This window comes from Mauremys mutica, chromosome 22, assembly GCF_020497125.1.
Source record: "Mauremys mutica isolate MM-2020 ecotype Southern chromosome 22, ASM2049712v1, whole genome shotgun sequence".
NCBI lineage: Eukaryota > Metazoa > Chordata > Testudines > Geoemydidae > Mauremys > Mauremys mutica.
Genome location: NC_059093.1, coordinates 16,582,365 through 16,606,741, shown reverse-complemented (window position 1 = coordinate 16,606,741; position 24,377 = coordinate 16,582,365). Strand labels below are relative to the sequence as shown.

The window sequence follows — 24,377 nt, the reverse complement described above, 5'->3', positions numbered from 1 at the left end:
GTTTAATGCATTTGGTTTTGAGGTTTGGGGATGCCATTCATGTCACCTAATGGCACTGTGAACAGAAGGACGCTCGTGCGAGAAGGGCATCGGTAATAGCATTCAGAGTTGGATCAAGAGCAGGGTTTGGATTTTTTTTTAAAACACACTCAAATGCAGAAGCGTTGGGTTAAGGTTTCCAGTTCCCCTTGTGGTGAAGAGACAGACCTGTAGTGAATAGAAAAGGGGGTCTTCTTAAGGCTGCTGAATATAGACAGATCCTGTGGGTCCTGCTGGCTCCCAGACTAACACAGTCTGTTCTAGTGTAATCTCACACAGCATCTTCCTCAGTCCTGGAATGGAGAGTTGATAGCACCACACAGTTCATCTCTAGTATTCACAGATTCCAAGGCCAAAAGGGACCATTGTGATCATCTAGTCTGATCTACTGTATAACAAAGGCCAAAGAACTGCTTCGACTTCCACCCACTGGATCGTGTTATGCCTTTCTTGGCTGAAAAGCCCATTAAGTATTTTTTGCCATGTAGGTACTTACAGACTGTGATCAAATCACCCCTTAACCTTCTCTTTCTTAAGCTACATAGATTGAGCTCTTTGAGTCTATCAACACAAGGGAGGCTCTCTCCATTTAATCATTCTCATGGCTCTTCTTTGAACCACTCCAGTTTATCAACATCCTTCTTGAATTGTGGGCAGCACAGCTGGGCACAGGATTCCAGCAGGGGTTGCATCAGTGCTTCTGGGAAACGATGCGTCCTGCCCATCCTTTCTCTCTAGAGCCTGCTGCTCCAGAAGTTTATCCTCCCAGAATGCCAAGCAAGGTGGGCTAACACTCTCCATCCAGACAGCCATAGCAGAGAAGGGGCTTCCCTCCCAGAGGGAAAAGGTCTTTGCAGAATAATTTTCAAACTAAAGTTTAAAAGATAATCTCACAATCCTGGGCCTCACTCCTGCCTGTGCCAAACCCCACTAGCTCCAGATAGGGGCTGGGGGCCAGCCACTTGGGTTGGATTGCAAGAGTGGGGCCCTTAGGTGACTAGAAGAAATATTCCCCAAAGAAACAGGAGGGTCCAGCCCATGGTTCCCCCCCATCACCGCCACGATTTATCCTGCTTGTGCAGTTTGCCTCAAAATGGCCATAGTCCAGAGACAGCAGAATTGAAGCTGTGCCACATCTTCACATTAATGGGAAATCCTCATCCCCGTGTCTCAAGGGGAGCTTCAATGGGAAAACCATTGGCCGCAGGGCTAGATGACTGGGTGCTTCCAAGGTCAATCTTGGATCAAGTCCGCCATCTGCTGGTGAGAAAGAGCCAGCGCCTGGCTGGAACGGTTCCCTGCTAATAGACTCCTGTGTCATTCCTGAGGCCTGAAACTGGGTAATGACTAAAACCCACATGAAAGCTCTAAAAATAATATTTAGGATTGTGACCACAGTCCTGCCCCTGGGCCATAACGCTGCATTCAGCTGGGTTCCCCTTTCGCAAGAGATAATGAAAACCTCATTGGTATTATCTACAGTAAGAAATCTTCCGAAAAGCGTGCAGCTGGAAATCCGGGCACTGGATCGCCCAGGACTTTGAAGTCTAAAGCGGCAGAGAGAAGGAATAAACTTCATTATAGAACATTAAGGTATGTTGGGGTTCTGGAACGAAAACAGCTTGAATGGAGACAGCTGAGCACTGTGATGTGCTGCATAATTCTCTTGGGAGATTGGCCCGTCATGCCACTCATCAAGAGAGGACTGCCCCTTGGAAAGGACTCGCTTTCTGATTTGATCCCAGGCCTGATCTTGTGTTATTGTGGCTTCCATTTACCTGGGGATCAATCTCGAGAACATACAGAGTGGGATGCAAGGCAGAAGGCTTCATGAACAGAACCACGAGTCACCTAACACTAGAGCTTTCAAATGGATTTTTAGAAACACGGGGTTTAAAACTCAGATCTCGCTCTATGCTCCCATTAGGGATTCTGGACAGAGGTACCTCACCTTCCTTCACACATCAAATTCTCACCTCATTTGTGCAATCACTTTCCCATGGTCCCATGCAAAGTCTTCTCAGACCATCTCCCAGTAGCCAGTGCAAGATTGTCCCCTGTCCATAGCATGCTTTGGCCAGTCTAGCTTTAAATATTCCAAGTAGCACTAGTCGAAGTATTCATTATGAATAAGGCTCCATGTTTGTCACGGAGGTCACAGAAGTTACGGATTCCATGACTTTCCGTGACCTCCATGACTTCTGGAGCGGCTGGTGCGCCTGGTCTGGGGGCCACCTGAGCAGCTCGGGCAGCTCTCAGGCCAGGCACACCGGCTGCTGGGGCAGTCTTGGGGGGCCCCCTTTCCCCTCAGCAGCAGGAGTTTGGGTGTGGAGGGGCTCAGGGCTGGGGGTTGGGGTGCGGAGTGGTGCTTACCTGGGGGGACTCCCCAGAAGGGCGACAGGAACTCCCCATCCTCAGCTATCTCCACGTGCTGCTTCAGCTCACAGGCACCGACCCTGCAGCACCCATTGGCCATGGTAACTGCTTGCAGAGTTTGCCTGAAACACCCCCACCCTGTTAGCAGGTGATGATGCTGAATAGCAGAATCCACTTAACCCTGACTCCCTGTAGCAGGTGTCCCAATTCAATATAAGGGAGGGACTCTCTGGGGAGAGAGGACCTAGAGTGTTGGCTGAACAGGCCTGAGGGAGGAGCCTTAAGAGTAGCTCAACCTGGGGAGAAAGTTTGAGCTGCTCTTGATTGTTTTGGTTGCTAATAAAGCCAAAGCCCAGGAAGGGGGTTGGATTTTATATAGCATGGGGGTGTTTTGTGGAACAGGTTGGGAGAGGCACCCGCTTACCTATCAATTAAGAATGTTGCCTTTTTAGCTCCATAAGTATTTGCATATTGATACTGATCTCTCTGAATGTGTTTGCTACTCTTAAGTATTTGCCGCTTATAGCTGAGGCTACAAGCTGATTGGACACCGTTCACTTCTGTGACACTGTATGGAATAAGAGGAACACTCTGTGATGTTATTGATACCAATATTATCAAATTGCAAGGAATCGAACCAGATATGCCGTGTCAGGTATCTGAGGAAATGTTATCATTTGCCAAGTAGGATAATTTCGTTTATATGTTTGTATTACCTTTGTATTGTGATTTAGAGATATGTAGGGTATATCTGTATTTCCAAACTTGTGCTGCCACCAATCACGGCTTCTTTTGGGGGGGGGCAGCTTGGGGTGGCAAAAACGCTGGAGCCAGCCCTACCTCCACAGATTGGCATCAGCACTGCCTAGCTTGTTCGATGGCCCATCAAGAGTCATCAGCGGTACAATGAACCCATGGAAAGGAGCCAGAGGATATACCTTAAGGGTCAACAAGGCATGTGGCAGGCCTGTGGACAGCGAACTCTAAGGCTTTTCCATGCCATGTGCTGTGAAGCTTGTGTTTGGGATACAGGAAGTACAAGCCACATGGTAAAAGACTATAAAAGGCAGCTACATCTTCTCTGTTTTGTCTTCATTCCTGCTTCTTACCTCTGGAGCGACTTTTCTACAAACGAAGCTCTGAACAAAGGACTGAATGACCCATCCATGCTGCGGATGTTGTCCAGAGGGACTTTCAAGCCAGCAACTCACCAATACTGCTAAAAACCTGATACATGGACTTTGAAGTCTCTGTATGGATCTGATTGCTTTATCATTTAACAACTCTTCTTCCTTCTTTTTTCTTTATAATAAACCTTTAGTATTAGACACAAGGATTGGCTGGCAGCATGGGATTTGGGGTAAGATCCAAACTAATACTGACCTTGTAAAGCAGCTGACTCTTTGGGGTTCAGACGAAAATGTTGTCTAGTGAACAGAGTTTTTAAATAACTTCTCACTGTACTGGACCTAGGTACTGATTGGGAGCCAGAGAACTGGAATGCAATAAAGGGGGCTGGGTGATTTCTTTTTTCAGCTTCTTGATAACCAGTGTGGGGATCAGAAGCACAGTTTGTGACTGGTTGGGGAGTTTAACTTCAGTATTAAGCACCAGTGTTGGGAGAATCTGCTCTCCTTTTTGCAGCCTGTCCTGACACTGGCATTTTCAGTAGGGCCACCCCAGGTACCCCAGGCCACAACTTCCACTACTCCCTAGACATTGTTCTCCCTGGGTGGCTGGTCAACTAAGTCACATGGTCTTGTTTCTGATCTCTGATTGGATGACTGAAATCTTTTCAACTGGAGAACAAATAGTAATAATGCTCTTTCTGCTATGAATTTTCAATGCAAGCATCAAGAGTGTCAAAATCTGCAATGTTGTCAGGATTCACAAACACTTTCAGAGGCCCAGCAGTTGCCTGGGTACGCATCATAACATGTAAAAGCAACAAAGAATCCTGTGGCACCTTATAGACTAACAGACGTTTTGCAGCATGAGCTTTCGTGGGTGAATACCCACTTCTTCAGATCATAACATGGCATCACCAATCAGAGCAAGCTGAATGCACTGCTTTTACTTGCCAAGCTGCTTTTCTTTAGCTTTTTGAGCAACTCTCGACCCAAGCAATGGGGCTTCAACCATTTCCCTTAGGAAACACCACCACTGCGTGATAGATCCTCCAGGCAGAAAGACAGACTTTTCAGGGGATTGCACTGAGATCAGGTCTGTGGAACGATTATTAAATGCCACAAATTATCAGCCTCTTTCAGACGCTCCCTAGGGCTTGTGTTTGCAAAAGCCAAGGCAGGAGAAGACTTCAGGCAGGTATGAACCTTGTGGTCAATATACAGCCCATCTCCTGATGGGCTCCCTTTGCTTCCCATGCTCTCCTAAGAGGCAGTCAGAGTGTAATATTGGGTTGCACCAAACCCCTAAGGTGCCAGTAAGCGTTCCCGCTGTACCTGAAGGCACCTCAGCTGTACCTGGGGATGCATGCCCTCCTGGCCCCAGTAACCACTCAGACACATGGCAAAGGGAAAGGGTTTCCCTGTGGCTGGCAGGAAGGCGGCAGATACGCCGGGTACAGAGGTGTAGACAGTCACAGTTCAAAGTGAGCAACGGTGGTTCCTGTTCGGGCCCTGGGGCAGTCCCATCGAGTCAGGGCTCTGCAGACCCAGTGCCGGGGGTGCCCTCTCCAGTCCGGTCTCCATTCCAGCAAATAGGAGCTTGCAGGTTCCCGCGCCAGGCTGAGTCAGTGTCTCTCGCTGGGGTTCCCCTGCACTGGCACCCAGCGTTGCTGCTCCCTATAAGCCCAACGCAGACCTGCTCCCAGCTGTAATGACTGGCAGTCACCGCCTGTTCCACACACAGCTCTGTGCACAGTTCCTCGACCTTCCACTCTGCATCCGTTTTCTCTGCAGCTCCTGGCGCGCCATGCGGCCACAACTTCCCCACAGGGCCCCGGTGGGTCACTGCCTGGTTCAGGCCCTTTCCCCCTACCTGGCCGTGAGGAAGGGGATGCACCATGGGGAGGAGGCTGATGGGAGTTTTAGGCCCCTGCTTAGCAAATCCATCACAAGAGTCAGAGCGAAGGCCCCCCCGAGCAGATCGCAAGGCTCCAAAGTGAACCTGCCAAATTGCCTCTAAGGGACAGACGCTGTCTATGCATTATGAGCCCTGAAACCTGCCAACAGGACTGAGCCCCTCGCACACGGACCAAAGACTCCCCCAACCTCTGCCCAGCTCGGCTCTACTCCCTGCACCAGGAGACAGAACACAGTGCTCTGGATCCACCCACCAGAGCCCGTCGCGCCTGGCTGGAAGTGACACAGCAGGAGGATGTGCTAGGAGCATGGGTGACAGCTGGTGGGAGTATGTTTAGCCCTGCGGCGGAGACAGCGCTGGATCAGATGGAGCCGATTTGTTCGGCGCTCTGGATCCACCCACACGAGCCTTTCAAATCCCTCAGTGTGCACCCAGCACATCACCAGCTGTGCCTGGCCCCCAGGCAGCGTCCCTCCCGCTGCCAGCACAGACACCCTACAGTCCATGCTAACACGAACTCTCAATGCCAACCTTGGCAACGTCGCTGTTTGCCGGGGCACATGCCCAGGTTAGGGGTGGGAATGGCGAAAGGTACACGGGGGAAGCTTAACATCAGCCTCCCAGACCAGAGCAACTAGCACTGGAATCCACTCACCCACGTCTGTCGCTACGCGCTGCAAAGGGAACGTAGGTGCCTGTTCCAGCCCGGACAGCACCACACTACATGGAGTCTGCAGTGCCACACGAGTGTGGATCACAGCATCAGTTCTCTGCATGAGGACACTCGTGCAGGCATCTCTGCCTAACTAGAGACCCTTCCTGCTTATACCAGCTTAGCTTTCCAGGGTTAATGAGAGCCTGCTACTGACTCACTGTTAGAGGCCTCTGTTAAGTGGGGTTGCAGGGGTTAGTGGGTTCAGTACAGGGGTTCTGGATCCCCACTGAAGACTTTGCTGTCTCTGTGGTATACGGCCTCTGTTTACTGCACCAGTAAAGCAGAGGTGCCTGGAGCCAGACTCTCAGAAACCAGAGCTGCCAACTTCCACCGGAGCTGTGCTATGCCCCAGCCTTTAACCAGTCCGTTGGGGGTTCCCCTTCAGCGTGCCAGACCCCCAAGGGGTCCACTCTCCCTCGCGGCCTCAACGCCTCCAAGACCGAGCCTGTGGGCTCCAGCCTGCCTGCTTCTCACTCTGAGCTCTGCCCAGCAAGGCCAAGGGAGGTTGACACCCAGTCACCCTCTCTAGGGATCAATGCACCTCAGCAAGTATTTCAGCCTTTTCCAAACAGGAAATCCTTAGGCTAGCCCAGACAGCCCAGACTGGCCAATGCCAGGGCTCCACCCAGCCAAGTGCTGTACAGTCCATCCTGGCTCGCTCTGACTGTTTGTCAGTTCCAGGTGAGGGCTGGACACCTGACATCTCTCCTCCATGGCCCTCCTCCAGTAGAGCCATGTTGGAGTCACACTGTTGGCCTGCCTGCTGGACTTTCCATTGTTAGGTGGCCAGGGTTCAGGCAAACTCTCTGCTCTCCCCGGCCCCCGGGAGCAGCACTTTAACCCTTCTGCACCCACTGGGTAGCCCTGCCAAGGGGATTGGTACAGAGCCCTACCACTAGCTCATCCAATTGCACAGGCTCTATATTCAACATCGCATGGACATGACGCAACCAGCTAATAGGGTGCTCGACAGCCAATGAGAACGAGGCTTTGGACTGCTGCATTCGAAGCCTGGATTCCTGTCCTAGCTTTGCATCGAATGACCCTTCGTGCAGCTTCTCCATGACGTACGCTATCAAATGGGGGGACGATAGCTGATTCTGCTAGTTCAGAAGGCTGAGCAGGGCACTGCCCTAGGACGGGCAAGAGCTGGGTTTTATTCCCTGCTCTGCCACAGATGTCCCGTGTGCGCCTGGGCGGTCATTTAGGCTCTCGGTGACTCACAAAATGGGGCAAGGAGCTCGGTGCTAGTTCACAGGGGGACACTCCGGATAAAACCTGTCAGGTGCTCAGACACTACAGGAATGGGGCCAGGTAGGTCTGATTTCTAGATGAGGTGGGGGACAGAGGCAGAGAAACATTAGGAGCACTCAGGGGAATTGCTGGGACTTGCACTCATTGGCCCGGTAGCGTGCAGCACAGCGCACAAGCCCTAGTGCTACACTGTGCACTATCCCATGAGCCGGTCTTGGGGGCATGTGCGCCCAGAGGAGAGCTACCTAGGGTGTCGTGAAGGTCAGGACCTGCTCTTACAGCCATGCTTTGTGAATACTCTCTGAGCAGGGCCATGCTGGTCTCTTCCTTTCAGAAAGCCCTTTGGGCCATCGAGTTAGGGGCTCCCCTCTCTGGTTCTTCTCTGCTTCCATCTGTAATGTTAGGGGCTGCAATTCCCTTCCTCCTAACTCCCATACAAGTCCCTTTGGTACAGGGCACGGCTCTGTGCTTGTGGGTGAGCGACGAGGCTGGGGAGGCCAAACACTCACGGATGCAGCCGCGTGGGAGCCTGGGATCGTGCAGTTTTGGGAACACATTTACTAGCTGCACAGAATATCTCGCTCTCTCTCTTGCACACACAAATAGACCCAACAGGCCAACTGAGAGCTCCACAGTGACACAGAAACAGGTCTCACCCCTCATTCCCAGCAGCCGCCCATGGTTTTTTGCTACTTCCCCCCCCCACACACACACACACGTGCCTTTGGGGGAGGCAGGGCTGGGGCGTCGCCTGCCAGAGCTGCTCACCTGGGCAGGGAACGTTCTGCTCTGGGCTGCACGGTGACCATTAGATTGTAATTAGCAATTACCCCAGCCCCCGGGGGTATAAATATGGCTCTGTTCTCCCCCGGGAGCCAGTGCACCAGGTTGGCAGCCCCTGCGCCGCTCCTCGGGCACCTGACACGACCGCACAGCTCCCCCCTCGGCTCAGCAGAGAGGAAACTAAAGATGAACAAGATCCTGGCTCTGGGTTTGCCAGCCCTGCTCTGCTTAGCAACAGGTAAGTCCCGAAACAAAACCCAACGAGGGGAGATTTCCACCCCTGATGGGGCAGAGCCTCAGCTGGGGCCAGTCCAGTCAGCCGAGGTCTGGCCCGTGTTCTTTCCCGAGGGCAATTCAATGACAACCACGTATTCTAGCTCAAGGGCAGCCTGTGCTCTGGCGGAGGGACAGAGCCGCCCCTGGGAAGCCAGGCTGGCCCGGCGGTGACCTGCCCACGGAGGGATGAAATGAACCAGAGCAGGACATCGCTGTGGGGGTTGGACGGTTCCTGGAGACTGGGAACGCGCCTGTGCACTGAGGGTGGCCGATCCATGGCTGCTCGTTGCCTACTCTCCGTTTTCTCGCCTCTTTACAGCGGATCCTCTCCAGTGCAACGGCTGTTTCAGGCTGTCCCAGGACGGCAGCTGTAAGATAGGCCAATACACCTGCACGGCAACTCTAAACGAATCCTGCTTCACCCGCAAAATCACCGCTGGTGAGTGAGAGTGACTGTGGGTACATTGAGGGGAAGCGTCCAGCTCGAGGAGACATACCCATCGCTCTGCTCCAGCTAGCACACTGACGGCAGGCGTGTAACCGGAGCGAGCAGCGGGAGGGGCCAGCTGCCCCAGTCCCGATCCTGCCCAGGGCTAGACACCGGTGCAGACTGTCGCTGCGTTTCTGTGCAGTCCAGTGAGCAAAAGACGCCCCATCTCTGGGGCAGTTAGTGCTGGGAAGGGAGACGTGATCGCCTCGCCCTAGAGTGACCTCTTGTGGCCGCGCCGGCTGTGGCAGTAGGCAGGGGGGACGTTGCAGCTCGGGGGAGACATCCCCACGCTAGCTCCGACTGAGCACGCATAGTGTAGCCACAGCAGCGTGAGACACGAGGGGCTGGAGTCTACATGCCTAGGGCCTTGGATGGGCACTTACTCGGGGGGCTGGCCTCGCCCGCTGCTCGCTCTGCCATGGCTCCCCTCTATTCTTAGTGCACTCGCTGGATCAGAGCTAGGGGAACGTCCCCCCAGGCTGGAGGTTCCACCCTCGCCTGAAGTGTAGCCGGACCCTTAGTCCATGAAGGTGACTGGGACACTGGGGCATAGGGAAGGGGTGGGGGAGTCCTCTAAGGACAGAGAAGGGTCCTGAGCTACAGGAAGTGGGGTGACAGAGGAGCCCTGGCTCCTGGGAGTCAGAGGGGAGGGCAGCTCAGCTGGTGAATTCCCCTGGCCCTGTCACTGGGAGGAGAGGTCTGTCCCTGGTACCCAGCCCTGGGGGCTCAGGTCTCTTTCCCTCTGCAGGAAACGAGATCCTGCGGGTGGAGCGGGGCTGCACTGTGGTCTGCGATGACCTAGTGCTCAACAACTACGACTACAAGGAGACCACCCAGTGCTGCATGGACAGATCCTTCTGCAACGTCCACAACCCCTGGCCCCAAATCCCCCAGGAGGATTAAGGGGAGGGTGGGGTCCTGGGGCGGCAGGAAAGCCACATTCGCCCTTCACCCCAGGCCTGGATCGGGGTTATTCCCCAACTCTCCTTTCCTCATTTAAAACTTGGCAGGAACCAAGACTGTCCCCTGGCGTCACCCTCAATCACACAGTCCTGACATGAAATAACTCTAATTAAATTAGGAAATGAGCTCTGCTCACTGGCCCCGCCCTGCTTCGCCCCAGCCCCTCCCCTGCCTGGCTGCTCACCTCCCATCTTGCTGCCCCAGGCCCAGCACCCAAACTCTCTGGTGCTTTGCTGCTGTTCCATAGTTGAAGGTGCCCGTATCAGGATGACACTCTCCCCAGCTGTCATTTCAGAGCCTCTGCTGCTGCCCCGTGAGAGTATTAAGGGGCAGGCCTGGATTTAGGGGCAGGCAACCAAGGTGACCACCTGTGGTGCCAGGCTTTGGGGTCACCGGGCTTGGGGGCTGTTTTTATTGTTAGCAACAAAAGGGAAAGTAGAATGTTTGAAGCAACATGTTTCAGGTATCCTGTATGTGATTCATTTTGCATTAACCTCCTAGGACAGTGGTTCTCAACCTATTGTGGGCCACATACATGTTATGTGGGCTGCATCCAATACTACCTGTATGGCCCAGAGGATGTCACATGGGCTGCAGCTCTGTGCTGATTGGACCGCAAGCAGCCCGTGGGCCGCAGGTTGAGAACCACTGTCCTAGAATGTTCTGGATCGTTGTAGAATCTCATGGAACTTTCCAGCCTTTGAGAACGACATTCTCCTCGAACTTCTTAGAACATTGTCAGCCATGCCCTCGCGGGTATATAAGGAGAGGGGCATTGCCAGTCAGTGAGATATAAGAACGAACTGAAGCGAAGCAAGAGCCCAGCTGCGATATTGAGAACCTTGCTTTGTTGTGTAATTGGGAAAGTGTACTTGTGTTTTTAGACTTGAAGCGTGTAAGTAGCGACCAATAAAGGACATATTTAATGAGACGCCAGAGATAGCTATCGAACCTCTGTCTGCACAATAGGATAAAAGAAATACTGTTACTTCTTTTGCCATGCTTAACATGTAATGTTTGATGACTTTCTAAGACTGCGGAACACAAACTTCTGCTCTCCCTACTACTGTCTGTTTTCCCACCTAGAAAATAAAGAAGCCTTCAGGAGCTCAGTAGAGGAAGCAATAAGCTCATTTGCAATCTAGTTTGCAGCAAGGAGCAAATCTGAACTAAAGGACTAGGGTTAACATCGTAAGGCTGTAACACTATTTAATGCTGGAGCACCCAGTGTTGGTGCACAATTCCATTCCTTGATGTCAGTACATTTCAGTTATTCTTAAAATTAAAAAGTTTCTATACGCTTAGCGCAAACGATTTTTTTTTAATTTGCTGATATAGGACATGAATAAATACAGATCCTAGCACGCAAATTTATCGGCTTCTATGCCGGGGATAAATCACGCATGCAAATCGTGCAGCAAAGTCACAAAATGGGCTATAAAGGCAATAAAAATAAGGGATTCAAAAGTTTAACAAAGGGAGAGGAGCGCTGAACAGGTTCATTGCCTGGGGGCCATTTGGTCTAGGGCACTGTTAAGGGAGGCCCCTCTCCCCAGACCTCGCTCTGTGCAAGGTGGGCACTTTGCCAGCTTTGGAGGCTACAGTGCAGAGGGAGCACCTTGCATGCCAACCAGTGGGACCCACTCAATTCCCCCTCCGTCCTCCCTGCTTCCCTGTACACTAAGCCCCAGCAACACCCTGAGCCTGGCGTCTGCTCAGCACAGACACCTGAAAACTGTAGACAAGCCCTAAGATGGATACCCAGTCCAAGTGAGAGAGAGAGACAGAGAGAGCATGCTGCCAGCAGGACAGCCTTCTTCTCACCTCCAGAGGTGAGGGATAGCTGGGTGGAGAGGAACTTGCAAATGATTGCAAAGAGACACGGTAACTGAGGGACTCTGGGGGTAACAGACAAGCTTTCGAGCTACACAGAGTTCTTCAGGTCCGGGAAAGGTACCCAGAACATCCCAGCTAAATACAAGGTGGAACAGATTGTTTTGCATAAGTAGTTAACACATATTCTAAGGGACCATTCAAAGTGCAGTGACCCATTAACACCCCTGACATCACAAGACAAAAGATGGAGTTAGTGGATTACAGATTGTTGTAGTAAATCTTATAAACAGGTATCTCACTGGACAAATGCACCATGAAACACCTGAGACACATCGTGATATTTTCATTCTCTAGACAGAGGACCTAAACTTCCTCATATTTCCACTACAACTTCAACCACCACCACCCATCCATCAAACTCTCTCTAGAGCACTCCTGCACCAGTATCAGCTTCCTGGATTCTATTCAAGCTGATTGTGGTGTCCTACAGACAACTATGTACAAGAAAGCCACAGATCACCACGCATACTTTCACAGATCCAATAATCACCCAAACACACCAAGAAATCTGTTATCTACTGCCAGGCACTCAGATACCACAGAATATGGTAGAAAAGAGGAGAAAGTCCAGGATACACACTGAAAAATGCCTTTGCCAAACAAGGACCCCCCCCAGAGCAGTACATCAGTTACTCCTGGGGGAATTCTGTGCCACTTCGTGTGCACAGAATTCATGTCCCCCGCAGATTTCTTTGCTTCCCCACAGAAAAATGACTTTCTGACAGGGAAGCAAAGGGAAGCTGCAAGAGCAGTCACACACCACTCTCTAGCTGCGCAAGTACATCATTTCAGTCACCCGGAGCAGCCAGCAGAGAGGTAAATCATTGCAGGACTGGGGACACCCCAGCCAGTGGCTCCTACCCTGAGCCAGGATCAGCTGCTAGTCCTGGCTGGGCTGGAGGCAGGAGAGGATAGGACTTCCTCTTCCCCTGAAAGGAGTGGCTGGGGCTGTGTCAGACCCACCCCCAGAAACCTCCCCCAGCAGCAGGAAGCTCAGGATCTTCCCCTGCTTCCTCCCCGCATCGCTCTTCACCTGTGTGGAGAGGGTTCACTGGGCCGGGAGCTGCTCCCCCATCCACCCAACCCCCATGCATCTGGACCTCCCATACCCAGACATCCCTGCCAAGCCAGTACATCCAGAACCCCACTAGCCCTCCATACCCAAACCCCACCCCATTGAACCTCAACGTCTGCATCAGGAGCCCCCCTGCACCCAGATCCCCAAGCCTGCACCCAGACCACTTCCCACTGAGATTCCTGCACTCAAACACCCATCCTGATGAGCCCCACCTCCCTGCACCACCCTGAGCCTCCACATCCAGACCCCCCATGCCACTAACCTCCAACTAGCTGCACCCAAGCCTCCAGGCCAAGCTCCACTCCCCCAGCACCCACCCCACCCACTGAGACCCTCACACCCAGTCCCCTCCAAGCCCCAACTACTTTCACCTGTAAAAAGCAACAGAGAGTCCTGTGGCAACTACTTTCACCTGGAAGCCCCTGCAGAGTCCCATTGCCCCTACACCTGGAACCCTCCCAATGAGCTTGTGTATCCAGGATCCCCCCCCACACCTAGACCCCACACTGAGCTGCCTGTACCCAGATTGTCCCATACAGAATCCTCTCACCCCACACCTGAATCCCTCCACACTGAGCCCCTCCACACGTGGATCCTGCCTGGTTGAGGCCCCACACCTGGTGCAGAGGGGCAGGCCCAGGCCTTGTGCTGTGTCAGAATCGGGCGCAGCCTCACCACTGAGTCCATGTCCCAGGGGTAAGGGGGCTGCAGGGTGATCTCCCACCTTCATGCAGCCAGTGGCCTGTGCTCCCCACTGCCATGCTGGAGCTGCTGCATTTATTTATTGACAAATAAAACGTGCAGAATTTTAAATTATTGGGCACATCATTTTTAATTTTTTGGTGCCGATTTTTTTATTTTTTTGGCACAGAATGCCCTCAGGAGTAATCAGTGGAGCCACCCAAATACCCCGAGAGAACTTGCTTCAATACAATACAAAAGCTTGTCTCTTTCACCAACAGAAGTTGGTCCAATACAAGATCTTACCTCACCCACCTTGTCTCTCTAATATCCTGGGACCAACACGGCTACAACGCTGCAAACAAAAGTGATTGCGAAGAAAGATTCCGGTGGAGGTAATGGGAAATATGTGCAGAGAACGTTCTGGTTGTACCCGCCTTGGTCTGAGAGCTATGTACCTTTGGGTGGCAGATTAAATAATGCTTTGTTTTGAAGATGCTTTTTCTGAGTCATTTTAATCCGTTGCTGGTCACAAGCTCTGGGGCAGGAAGGGCTTGCAAATGCTCAACCCAGTTGGGCCTGCCGATTTAATATAGTTGGTAAAAAAGCAGGTTGTAGCCCCAAAGACCTAGTCTAAAAGTGGTTGGACTCAGAGGTTCTGCCCAGAGGGGAAGCCAGGCCTGGTACATGAGGGGTGCACTCAAGAGGGACAAAAAGGGGTCTAAGGTGCAGTTTGCCTGGTAACTGTAACACATGTGATCTAGATTGCTCTGTGTCAGCGATCTGGCCTCTTCATTACTTACCACTCCTCAGCTTTTGGATCATCTGCAGACTTCATCAGGAAGGATTTCATATTTTCTTCCAGGACACCGATAAAAGTGTGACATAGTGTAGTAGGGCCAAGAACCAGGCCCTGCAAGACCTCACTAGAAACACACCCATTCGACGATGATTCCCCATTTACAAAGTACATTTAGAGACCTATCATTTAGCCAGTTTTTAACCCATGAAATATGTGCCATGTTGATTTTCTATTGTAGTTGCTTCTGAATCAAAATGCCGCTTGGCACCAAGTGAAATGCCTCACTAAAGTCTATTACATCAACACTATTGCTTTTATAACTCCACTCTAACTTCAAAAAAGATCAAGATCTATTTTGCATAAATCCATGTTGATTGGCGTTAGTCAGTTGCCACTGAATTCTTTCTTCATCAAGTCCCATATCAGCCATTCCATTTGTTTCTGACCCTGTATGTTACACTCGGGTTTACTTTCAAGCTTTTCTCCACAACCACGAGGGCTATAAACTTGCCTTTCATTTTTTGTTTAAAAAAAAAAAAAAGTGAGACTCACCTGTAATCGTTCAACTGCAGCAAATGAGAAATGCCCAGCTAGAATCACATTTCATTATCAACTGTCATGTCCTTACTAGCCACTGCTCAGCCGCAGTCTCTGCCTTGAGAGCCAGCTTCAGCATTAACCAGCTCCCACTCTGGCCTGCTGTTCATTTCCTGGAAGAAACAAAGGAGCCGAACAGTCAACCCTTTAAGTCCACTTACCAGGTAAAGCTGGGACTTCGTGTCCACTGCTAGCCCCTCATGTCAGGGGACGGGTCCAGTAGAAACAGCAGCACCTTCTGCATCACCCCCCCTGCAGCAGCTAAGGGTTCCTTGGAGCATCCAGCCCCATCCTGCCTGGCCTGCGAGAGCTAATGCCATCTCAGAGGTGGTATGGCTATAGGCCACACATCACTCAGGTGTATCCTTCAGGAGTACAGTGGAGACTGGCCTTGACAGCAGTAGGTTCCAGTTTTGCTTTGGGATGCAGACCCCTCCTACTGCTGTTATCCATACAAACACTCAGCTCTATCAGCAACAGTCCCCTTCATCAGCGACAGACGGAGCCAGAGTCCAAACCACCCAGCCCCAGTGCAAGCTCAGAGCTCTGGTTCCGGGTCTCTGCTACGGTCCTGGTGCCGGCCCAGACTTCTCTGCTGGGTCTCGGCTGCCCCTGGGTCTGGTCCCTGAGTTGAACCCCCTCAGCCATGAGTTCAGACTGTTCTGTGCTCTGCTGCCTCTCGCAACCACAGCAGCGTACAACTCTCTGCTGCCCCCCTCCACCCAAGTGAAACACAAAGGGCACCACGCATCCGCCCCATTCAGCCCCTCGGAAACCAATCAGGAGCCTCCTTCCCTCTGGGCTCTGGCTGATCCTCGTTTGCGGCGCAGTGCTGGCCATGGGGCTGTTTCCCAGCCCTGAGCTGGCTCTCCGCCAGCAGGACAGTGGGCCACAAGCAACTGGGGCAGGAGTTCATCGATTCCTAGGCCAGAAGGGATCATCCAGCCTGACCCCCCGCACGGCACAGGCCAGAGACCTGCCCCGAAATCATTCCCAGAGCAGAGCTTCTAGAAACATTTCCAATCTGGATTCAAAACTTGTTAGTTATGACACCTCAGTAAATCCTTCCAACAGTTAATTCCTCTCATCATAAAATGCCCCCCTTATTTCCAGTCTGAATGTGTTGAGCTTCAGCTCCCAGCCAATGGATTGTATTATACCTCTCCCTGCTAGACTGAAAAACCCATTGTTAAATATCTGTTTCCCATGTAGACACTTATTGATTGTACTTAAGTCACCTCTTAACCTTCTCTAAGCTAAATTGACTCAGGAGGCTCAGTCCATTACTATAAAGCATGTTTCCTTTGATCATTCTCATGGATCTTCTTGGAACCCTCTCCAATTCATCAACATCCTTGTGGACATCAGAATTGGATGCAGGATTCCAGCAGTGGTTGCACCAGTGCCAATTACAGAGGTAGAATAACCTCTCTACTCCCACTCAAGATTCCCCTGTTTATGCATCCTGCGATCGCATTCGTTCTTTTGGCCACAGCTTCACACTGGGAACTCATGTCCAGCTGATTATCTATGTAGGCTGCTCGGACTAAGGTTCACACCCTCCAGCCCATCCCTGGCCTTGGAGCCCATGAGTGGATCCATTGTGCAGAGCTCCCCTGTCCCCAAGGGTGGCTGGCTGCTCTTGGACACTGGTAACAGCCCTTGCACTCTCCCTTGTTCCATCATCAAGTGCCAATCAGAGTTTGCAATGGCCAGACCCTGGTTCTCCATCTCTAGCTGCACACTGCACTCCTTCATCCAGCCTCTGGCCAACTCATCTCTCCACAGGGTTCCTTACATCCTCCTTTTAGGAGACCCTTTGGGGAATAGAATTAGGATTCCCCTAGCTGGTTCTTCTCTGCTTCCATCTGTAACATTTATATGCTGCAACTTCTTTCCTCCTAACCCCCAAAAGGAGGACGCCAGGACAACCAGTGGTGAGCTGCAGCCGGTTCGCACCGGATCGCGCGAACCAGTTGTTAAATTTAGAAGCCCCCTTGTAACAGGCGGGTCCGGGGCTCAACCCTCTGAGGGGAGGAGGGGAGCCACACCGGCCCGCTGGTCTCACGGGAGTTCTGTCCTGTCCCTTTAAGGCCAGGTGACCAAGACAGAGTCAGTTGGGGCTCAGGCCTTTTCTGCAAGGCTGAGCTGCAAACAGTTTAGGAAAGGCCCAGGCCCTCTGGTGCAGGGGCTGGGATGCAAACAGTACAAGGAGAGCTCAGGCCTCTTGCGGCAGGCTGAGCCATAAACAGTACAGGGGCTCAGGCCTCTTGCGACAGGCTGAGCAATAGGGTGAGGGGGATAACTGCCACCCGTGAGTGGGGTGGCAGGGGGGACACAGGCCCACCCACTCCACTGTGTCCTGGCCCGGGGCCCTAGGCAGCGGTCGTCACCGCTGACGGTCAGTGGGGATCCTGACCGCAACACACTGACATGGGCTCGGTCTGGTCAGCAGCCTGACTGAGGTCGGCTGCCCCCGGGCCACTTCCAATATCCCCTCTTGTCCTACCTGGTCCACGGCGTCTGGTCCTGGGAAGTCCCACTGCATGGGTTCCTCACAACCCGGGCTGGGGGGTAGATCGGGTAGTTCCCCGGGGAAGTCCGTCCAATCGTGCTCCGGGGGTTCCTCGAGGTAACAGCACGGTAGCGGGGAAGCTCCTACTGGCTCCTCGTCGTACGTGGCGCGGGGAAGCTCCGGCAGGTCTTCCCAGTAGCGGGGTAGGGTGCTCTCCGGCCAGTCCAGGCAGCTGCCCGGGGCTCCAGCGGTTCCTCCGTCAGGAGCTCCCTCAGACAGGTCTGCTCTCCCCGGTGGCTGGGCACTGACTGGGCTGGAAGGCCCGGCTTTTATCCTTCCGGGTCGCCGTCTGACCCTCTGAGGGGCGGGCTCACCACACTGTAGCCCCGCCCCTTCCTGTGTCCGGGGCTCAACCCTCTCCGGGGAGGAGGGGAGCCACACCGGCCCGCTACACCCCTTTAGAACCGGTTGTTCCCCGTGGGACAAACTGGTTCTAAAAGGGCATTTAAATTTAACAAGCGCTCCCTCCCTGCTGCCATGAACGCTCCTCCTTGCTTCTCCTCCCCCACAGCTTCCCGCGAATCAGCTGTTCGTGCGGGAAGCCTGGGAGGGCTGAGAAGCAAGCAGGCTTCCCCGGCCCAGGAAGACGACGCTGAGGTAGGAAACTAGGGGGGTCCCCGTGCCCCGGCCGGTCCCCGGCCGCGGCCCGTCCCCGCCTCCCCGGCCGCGACCCTCCCTGGCCACCCGGCTCCAGCTCCGCGTCCCCGACCACCCCAGCCACCCGGCCGCATCCCCCCCCCCCCCTCGCGTTCCCGGCCGCAACCCTGCCCGGCCACCCGGCCCCACCCCCGTCCCTGGGTGCCCGCCCGGCCCCAACCCTCCCTGGCCCCGCAACGACCCTCCCCGGCCCCGGCCGCGTTCCCCCCCACCCCACGTTCCCGGCCGCGACCCTGCCCGGCCACCCGGCCCCCCCCGTCCCCGGGTCCCCGCCCGACCCTCCCCGGCCGCGGCCCCCCCACCCCAGTCCCCAGGTCCCCGCCCGACCCTCACCGGCCGCGGCAAGGCCCCGCGTTCCCCCCACGTCCCCGGCCGCGACCCCCCCCCGAACCCTCCCCCGGCCGCCCAGCTCTGGCCGCACCCCCCCCGGCCCTGCCGTGCCCCCACCTACCGGGATGCCCGGCTCTGGACACGGCCCCCCACCTCCGGCCTGGCCTGGCCCCGTGGCTCCAGCCACCCCTGCTGTTTTGCCAGGGGGCCGGGCTCCGGCAGCGCGGGTCTGGGCGTGGCGGCGGCCCCGGCTGCCCGGCTCCAGCTCTGGCCGCAGCCCTCCCTGGCTCCACCCGGCCAGCCACCTGGCTCCGGCCGCCGGGCTCCCTCCGCATCCTCCGGCTCCGGCCACGCGACTCCTGTCCTGGCCCAGCCAGGTCCAGGCAGCGCGGTAAGGGGGCAGGGAGGGGGTGTTGGAGAGAGGGTAGGGGAGTTTGGGGGTGGGGGGGTCAGAGGGCAGGGGGATTGAACAGGGGCCAGGGTCCTGGGGGGGCAGTCAGAAAGGATCAGGGGTTGGATGGGGCGGTGGGAGGCAGTCAGGGGCAAGGGTTCCAGGGGCAGTCAGGGGACAGAGAGAACGGGGGGTTGGATGGGGCAGGGGTCCTGGGGGTCTATCAGGAATGAGAGGAGGGGTTGGATGGGGCGGCGGAGGGTACTCAGGGTACAGGGAAGGGGGGTGGATGGGGCAAGGGTCCCTGGGGGGGGCATCAAGGAACGCGGGGCGTTGGTTGGGGCAGGAGTCCGTGGGGGGGGGCATGATTCCTCCTGGGGTGAGGAGGGAACCGGTTGTTATGATTTTGGCAGCTCATCACTGAGGACAACCCTGTGGAGAGATGAGTTGGCCGGAGGGTGGATGATCGGGGGCTGGGACACATGACTTACGAGGAGAGGCCAAGGGGACTGGGCTTGTTTAGTTTGCAGTAGAGAAGAGTGAGGGGGGATTTGATAGCAGCCTTCAACTACCTGAAGGGGTGTTCCAAAGAGGATGGAACTCAGCTGTTCTCAGTGGTGGCAGATGACAGAACAAGGAGCAATGGTCTCAAGTTGCAGTGGGGGAGGTCTAAATTGGATATTAGAAAACACTCTTTCATTAGGAGGGTGGTGAAACACTGGAATGGGTTACCTAGGGAGGTGGTGGAATCTCTATCCTTAGAGGTTTTTAAGGCCTGGCTTAAGAAAGCCCTGGCTGGAATGATTTAGTTGGGAATTGGTCCTGCTTTGAGCAGGGGGTTGGACTAGATGACCTCCTGAGGTCCCTTCCAACCCTGCTATTCTATGATTCTATGATAAAGATCTCTCTTCTATTGGCTATCGCTCTGTACGTGTGGATGGGCGGCTGGCTGGACGGGCAGGCGGCACGTTTGGGAATATATTTATTTGCTTCACAGAATTGCATCTGTTGACCATTGACCCTGACCTGATCTTGGTTTTGAGTAAAACACAATCTATTTGCTAAGCATACATATAGAAATAACAATTAACGTTATTATCGCAACTGTAACAGCCAATAGAAGAACCAAAACACATGTATTAAAAATAGGCTTAGCTATAGACTTTAAGCATTAAGGGCTTAGAGTGCGACCTAACTGGAATAAGTATTATGTGCTTAAGCGAAGGTTATGAAGTTTAGCAATATGCATCTTGTGATATATGCGTAAACCACAAACAGGCAGATGGGTACTTTTGCAATAAGTTAACAATGGAGCTATCTGCATTGATGTATCAAAACTATTGGGACATTAATTGATACAAGTACTTGCATTGGTGGTTGGAAGCTGAACTATGATACCACCATACATTGGCAGGGCTGAAACCTTATCAAATATGGTACCAGACACGAAAGGTTAAAATAGGAAAATGTGTATAAAAATGTGGTTATCCAGCCTGTTGTTGGGACACCAAGGGATGACATGGGACAGCCTGTCAGGATCCCAACAAGGGCAGTCAGGACCAAAGGTCAGAGCAGGAGCAAACCTGAGGTTGGAAGTAGCAGAGGCATTCACTGTCAGGTTCCAGGCCAGGGTCAGTCCAAGTCAGGAGGCAAAATTCAAATCAAGCTGAGGTCAAAGCCTGAACTTGAGGAGCAAAGAGCAGGAACAGCCATGGCAGCTACAGGACCGCCCCTTGGTTTTATATAGAGTAGATGGCCAATCAGGAGCCTTGAGGCTGCTGTCTGTCAAACCCTTGAGGTGGAGCAGCCCATGGGCTGCATCCATAGCAGATCATGGGAAGTGGAGAGCAAATTGGGTGTAGCCTTGGTGACAGCCTGGTGATGTTTCCTACCTATTAGTGCTACAGACCTGGGTTCTAGCCCTATGGAGGCTCCATACAATGGATAGAAAGCTTAGTCCTGTACTCTTCTCCTGGGGTGGGCTCCACTTACACTCTCTTCCATCTTTGTTTCTAATGGTCCAGGAGGTTGTAAGTCCCCACAATGAAATACTATAAGTATGAACAAAGCAGGAACCACCTTACTTACAATTATGTACATTGATTTTTCTATTACTTCAGGTATATTTATCTGCACCAACTCAAGCTCATGAAGTCTCTGTGTCCTTCACCAATTGCATCTTCTCACTTAACTGTAACCAGCTGCCTGAAAAAGAACTGGTTATTTGTGACAAGCGCATGCTTCACCCCAGTACATACTTTTACCATTGTAATAACTGATCTGATTTTTTTCTTAATAAAATAGAACCCAACAGACCAAGCGAGAGCTCCACAGTGACACAGGAACAGGTCTCACCCCTCATTCCCAGCAGCTACCCGTGGCATTTTGCCACTTCCCTCCCGCTTGTGCCTTTGGCAAAATGCCCCTGTGGGGGAGGCAGGGCTGGGGCGTCGCCTGCCAGAGCCGCTCACCTGGGCAGGGAACGTTCTGCTCTGGGCTGCACGGTGACCATTAGATTGTAATTAGCAATTACCCCATCCCCCGGGGGTATAAATCCATCTCTGTCCTCCCCCGGGAGCCAGTGCACCAGGTTTGCAGCCCCTGCACCGCTCCTCGGTCACCTGACACGACCGCACAGCTCCCCCCTCAGCTCGGCAGAGAGGAAACTAAAGATGAACAAGATCCTGGCTCTGGGTTTGCCAGCCCTGCTCTGCTTAGCAATGGGTAAGTCCCGAAACAAAACCCAACGAGGGGAGATTTCCACCCCTGATGGGCCAGAGCCTCAGCTGGAGCCAGTCCAGTCAGCCGAGGTCAGGCCTGTGTTCTTTCCCGAGGGCAATTCAATGACAACCACGTATTCTAGCTCAAGGGCAGCCTGTGCTCTGGCGGAGGGACAGAGCCACCCCTGGAAAGCCAGGCTGGCCCAGCGGTGACCTGCCCAGGGAGGGATGAAATGAACCGGAGCAGGACATCATGGTGCAGGAGGGGCATGGCTGGTTCCACGCGGCCGGGAAGCTGTTTTGGTGTCTGTGTCCAGGCACCAGTATGGGCCTGGCTGCTTGTTTCCTACTCTCTCTTCTCTCTCCTCTCCCACAGCTGCAGCTCTCCAGTGCAACGGCTGTTTCATGATGCTGCAGGACGGCAGCTGTATGCTAGGCAAACACACCTGCACAGCAGCTCAGGGGGAATCCTGCTTTACCCGTAAAATCACTATAGGTGAGTCTGGGAGGCCAAGAAGGGCCCCTCAGAATGCAATTTAGGAGCTGCCAGGGTGTGAGGGCAGAACACCTTACTCTAGAGTGAGCCCTTGTGGCCATGCTAGCAGCGGTGCTGGGGAGGGCCTCACAGCCCAACCTTCAGCTGGAGCATCTACACAGCTATTTTTAGTGCCATGGTCTGTCGGCCTGGCTCTGAGATTTGCTACTGCTCGCTATGTGGGTGCCACGTTCGTCCCTTAATCAAGGGCGGTGACTATGGGGATGGCGACAGAGCAGTCCGAGGCGTGACTGAAGCACTGTAGACAGGCCAGAGCTAGCGGTGACCTAGCTAGCTTGACTAACGCCAGCAGGGAAGCTGTGGCATCAGGGGTGACAGCACCGCTAGCCATCGGGTGGGCTCGTACGACCTGTGCTGACGTAGCTGCCCTGCTGTTGGGACTGGAGCTAGCTAGATCACCGCTAGCTCCGGCCGGTCTACAGCGCTTCAGTCACGGCTCTGACGGCAGTGTAGACAGACCCTGTGACACTGGGACAGGCAGGAGTTGGTGTCCTCTGAGGACAGAGAGAGGGACCAGCAGGTGTCTTCCTCTGGAGCAGTGGGAGGGGAGTGGCAGGGGGAGACAGAGGAGCCCGGGACAGAGGGAAGGGCAGCTCAGCTGGGAGGAGGGGCCTGTCCCTGGCGCCTGGCTCTGGTCTCTCTTTCCCTCTGCAGCGGGCTTTATCAATCGTGTGGAGCGGGGCTGCACGTCCATCTGCGAGGATACGGAGATCACTGAAGACTACTACAAGGACACCACCCAGTGCTGCACAGATGCGGACTTCTGCAACATCCACAACCCCTTCCCCAAATTCTCCGATTACGCCTAAGGGGAGGCTGGCGTTCAGGGCTGGCAGGGACGCCACGTTCTCCCCCGGCTCTGGGTTAGTCTCTCACGCCCCTCGCCTCATGTAAAACCCAGCAGGACCCAAGACCATCCCCTGGTGCCATCCTCAATCACACGCTCCTGTCGGCTACAAACTATATTTAAATTAGGAAATGAGCTCCACCCTCTGGCTCCACCCCACTCCCCCTGGCCACGCCCTGCTTCCCCATGGCCCCTCCCCTTGCCTGGCTGCCCTCCCCCCATCTTGCTGTCCCAGGCCCAGCACCCAAACTGGTGCTTTGCTGCTGTTCCGTAGTTGAAGGTGCCTGTATCAGGGTGATACACCCTCCCCCACAGCTGTCGTTTCAGAGTTGCCGCTGCCCCATGAGAATATTAAGGGGGCTCCCCCTTTCCCTTCACATCGCTCTGTGCAGGGCACGCAGTTTGCCAGCTGGGGAGGCTACAATGCAGAGGGGACCCCTTGTTGCATGCCAACCAGTGGGACCCACTCAATTCTCCCTCCATGTTTCCCTGTACACTGGGCCCCAGGCAACTAGCTGGCAGAGCCATGCCTGGGACAGGAACCCGGACAGCAGGGCACTCAGGGATTTCCTCCTCTGCAGCGTGCCCAGCTCCCTGCCTGGCTGATCCCCCGGAGCTCCCCCTGCCCTCGGAAATGAATCCTGCCCGTCTCCCTGCCGTAATCCAAACCCCACTGTGCCTGGGGCAGTCCCTGGTCTCTGAGTGATCCTGGAATGGGGTCACTCTGTACAGATCACATCCTGCCATTCCATTCAGCCACACACACTCGCGCGGTGTCTCTGAAACGCTGCCTCCCTGCTGTGCCCAGGGTGTGATCCTGGCTTGCTGTTATCTGCAGCTGAGATTCTGCTGATGAAACGCCTGCACTTATCTCCCTCTTTGTCATATTTTGCTCTTTTGTTTCCTGGTGCAATAAACCCTCTGATTGTCCTTCGTTTCTTCATACACGGTCAGGGGACAATGTATTTTCGGACCCTCATTTGGGACAGTAGCGTCTATCACCACCCCTACGTGTCCAAAGATGGCAGAGGTTCTGCTAGGACATCTCCCTCTGGTGGGTAAAGCAGATTGCCTGGCCCTGGGGCATTACATCCAAGTTCTTCCCATTGGTTGGGCGGGTCTAAGTGCAACTCTTTGGCCTCAGTGTTGGCAGCAAGAGGGATGGGTTCATTGTTCTTGGGGTTCCTTCCTTAGCTGACACTGACTTGATCCCCTCCCCAGAAACCAATAAAACTCTGAACCCGTCCCCGAGCACCCTTGGTGGGCAATTCTTCCCCATGCACCAGGACCAAGTCCAGGGGTTCAA

At 53.9% G+C, this 24,377-nt stretch overlaps 2 protein-coding genes and 1 long non-coding RNA gene across 3 annotated transcripts; 2 read left to right on the top strand and 1 right to left on the bottom strand.

Annotated features, from left to right (window-relative positions):
* Window positions 1-8,326: 8,326 nt before the first annotated feature.
* On the top strand, window positions 8,327-10,020 carry LOC123354705 (protein PIP-1-like). The gene is made up of 3 exons (XM_044996851.1): window positions 8,327-8,450; window positions 8,808-8,927; window positions 9,727-10,020. Exons 1-3 carry the CDS (start codon window positions 8,399-8,401, stop codon window positions 9,879-9,881), a joined length of 327 nt encoding a protein of 108 aa, XP_044852786.1. The 5' UTR covers window positions 8,327-8,398; the 3' UTR covers window positions 9,882-10,020.
* On the bottom strand, window positions 8,713-17,795 carry LOC123354706. Its single transcript, XR_006574829.1, has 3 exons — window positions 17,505-17,795; window positions 14,951-15,108; window positions 8,713-8,856 (listed from the first exon to the last, which is right to left on the bottom strand). It is a non-coding gene; the product is annotated as an uncharacterized LOC123354706 (long non-coding RNA).
* A 343-nt stretch (window positions 17,796-18,138) lies between these two features.
* Window positions 18,139-23,988, top strand: LOC123354869 (prostate stem cell antigen-like). The gene is made up of 4 exons (XM_044997230.1): window positions 18,139-18,167; window positions 21,069-21,198; window positions 22,045-22,164; window positions 22,879-23,988. The coding sequence occupies exons 2-4, from the start codon at window positions 21,186-21,188 to the stop codon at window positions 23,031-23,033; spliced, it is 288 nt and encodes a 95-aa protein (XP_044853165.1). The 5' UTR covers window positions 18,139-18,167; window positions 21,069-21,185; the 3' UTR covers window positions 23,034-23,988.
* The last annotated feature ends 389 nt before the right edge of the window (window positions 23,989-24,377 follow it).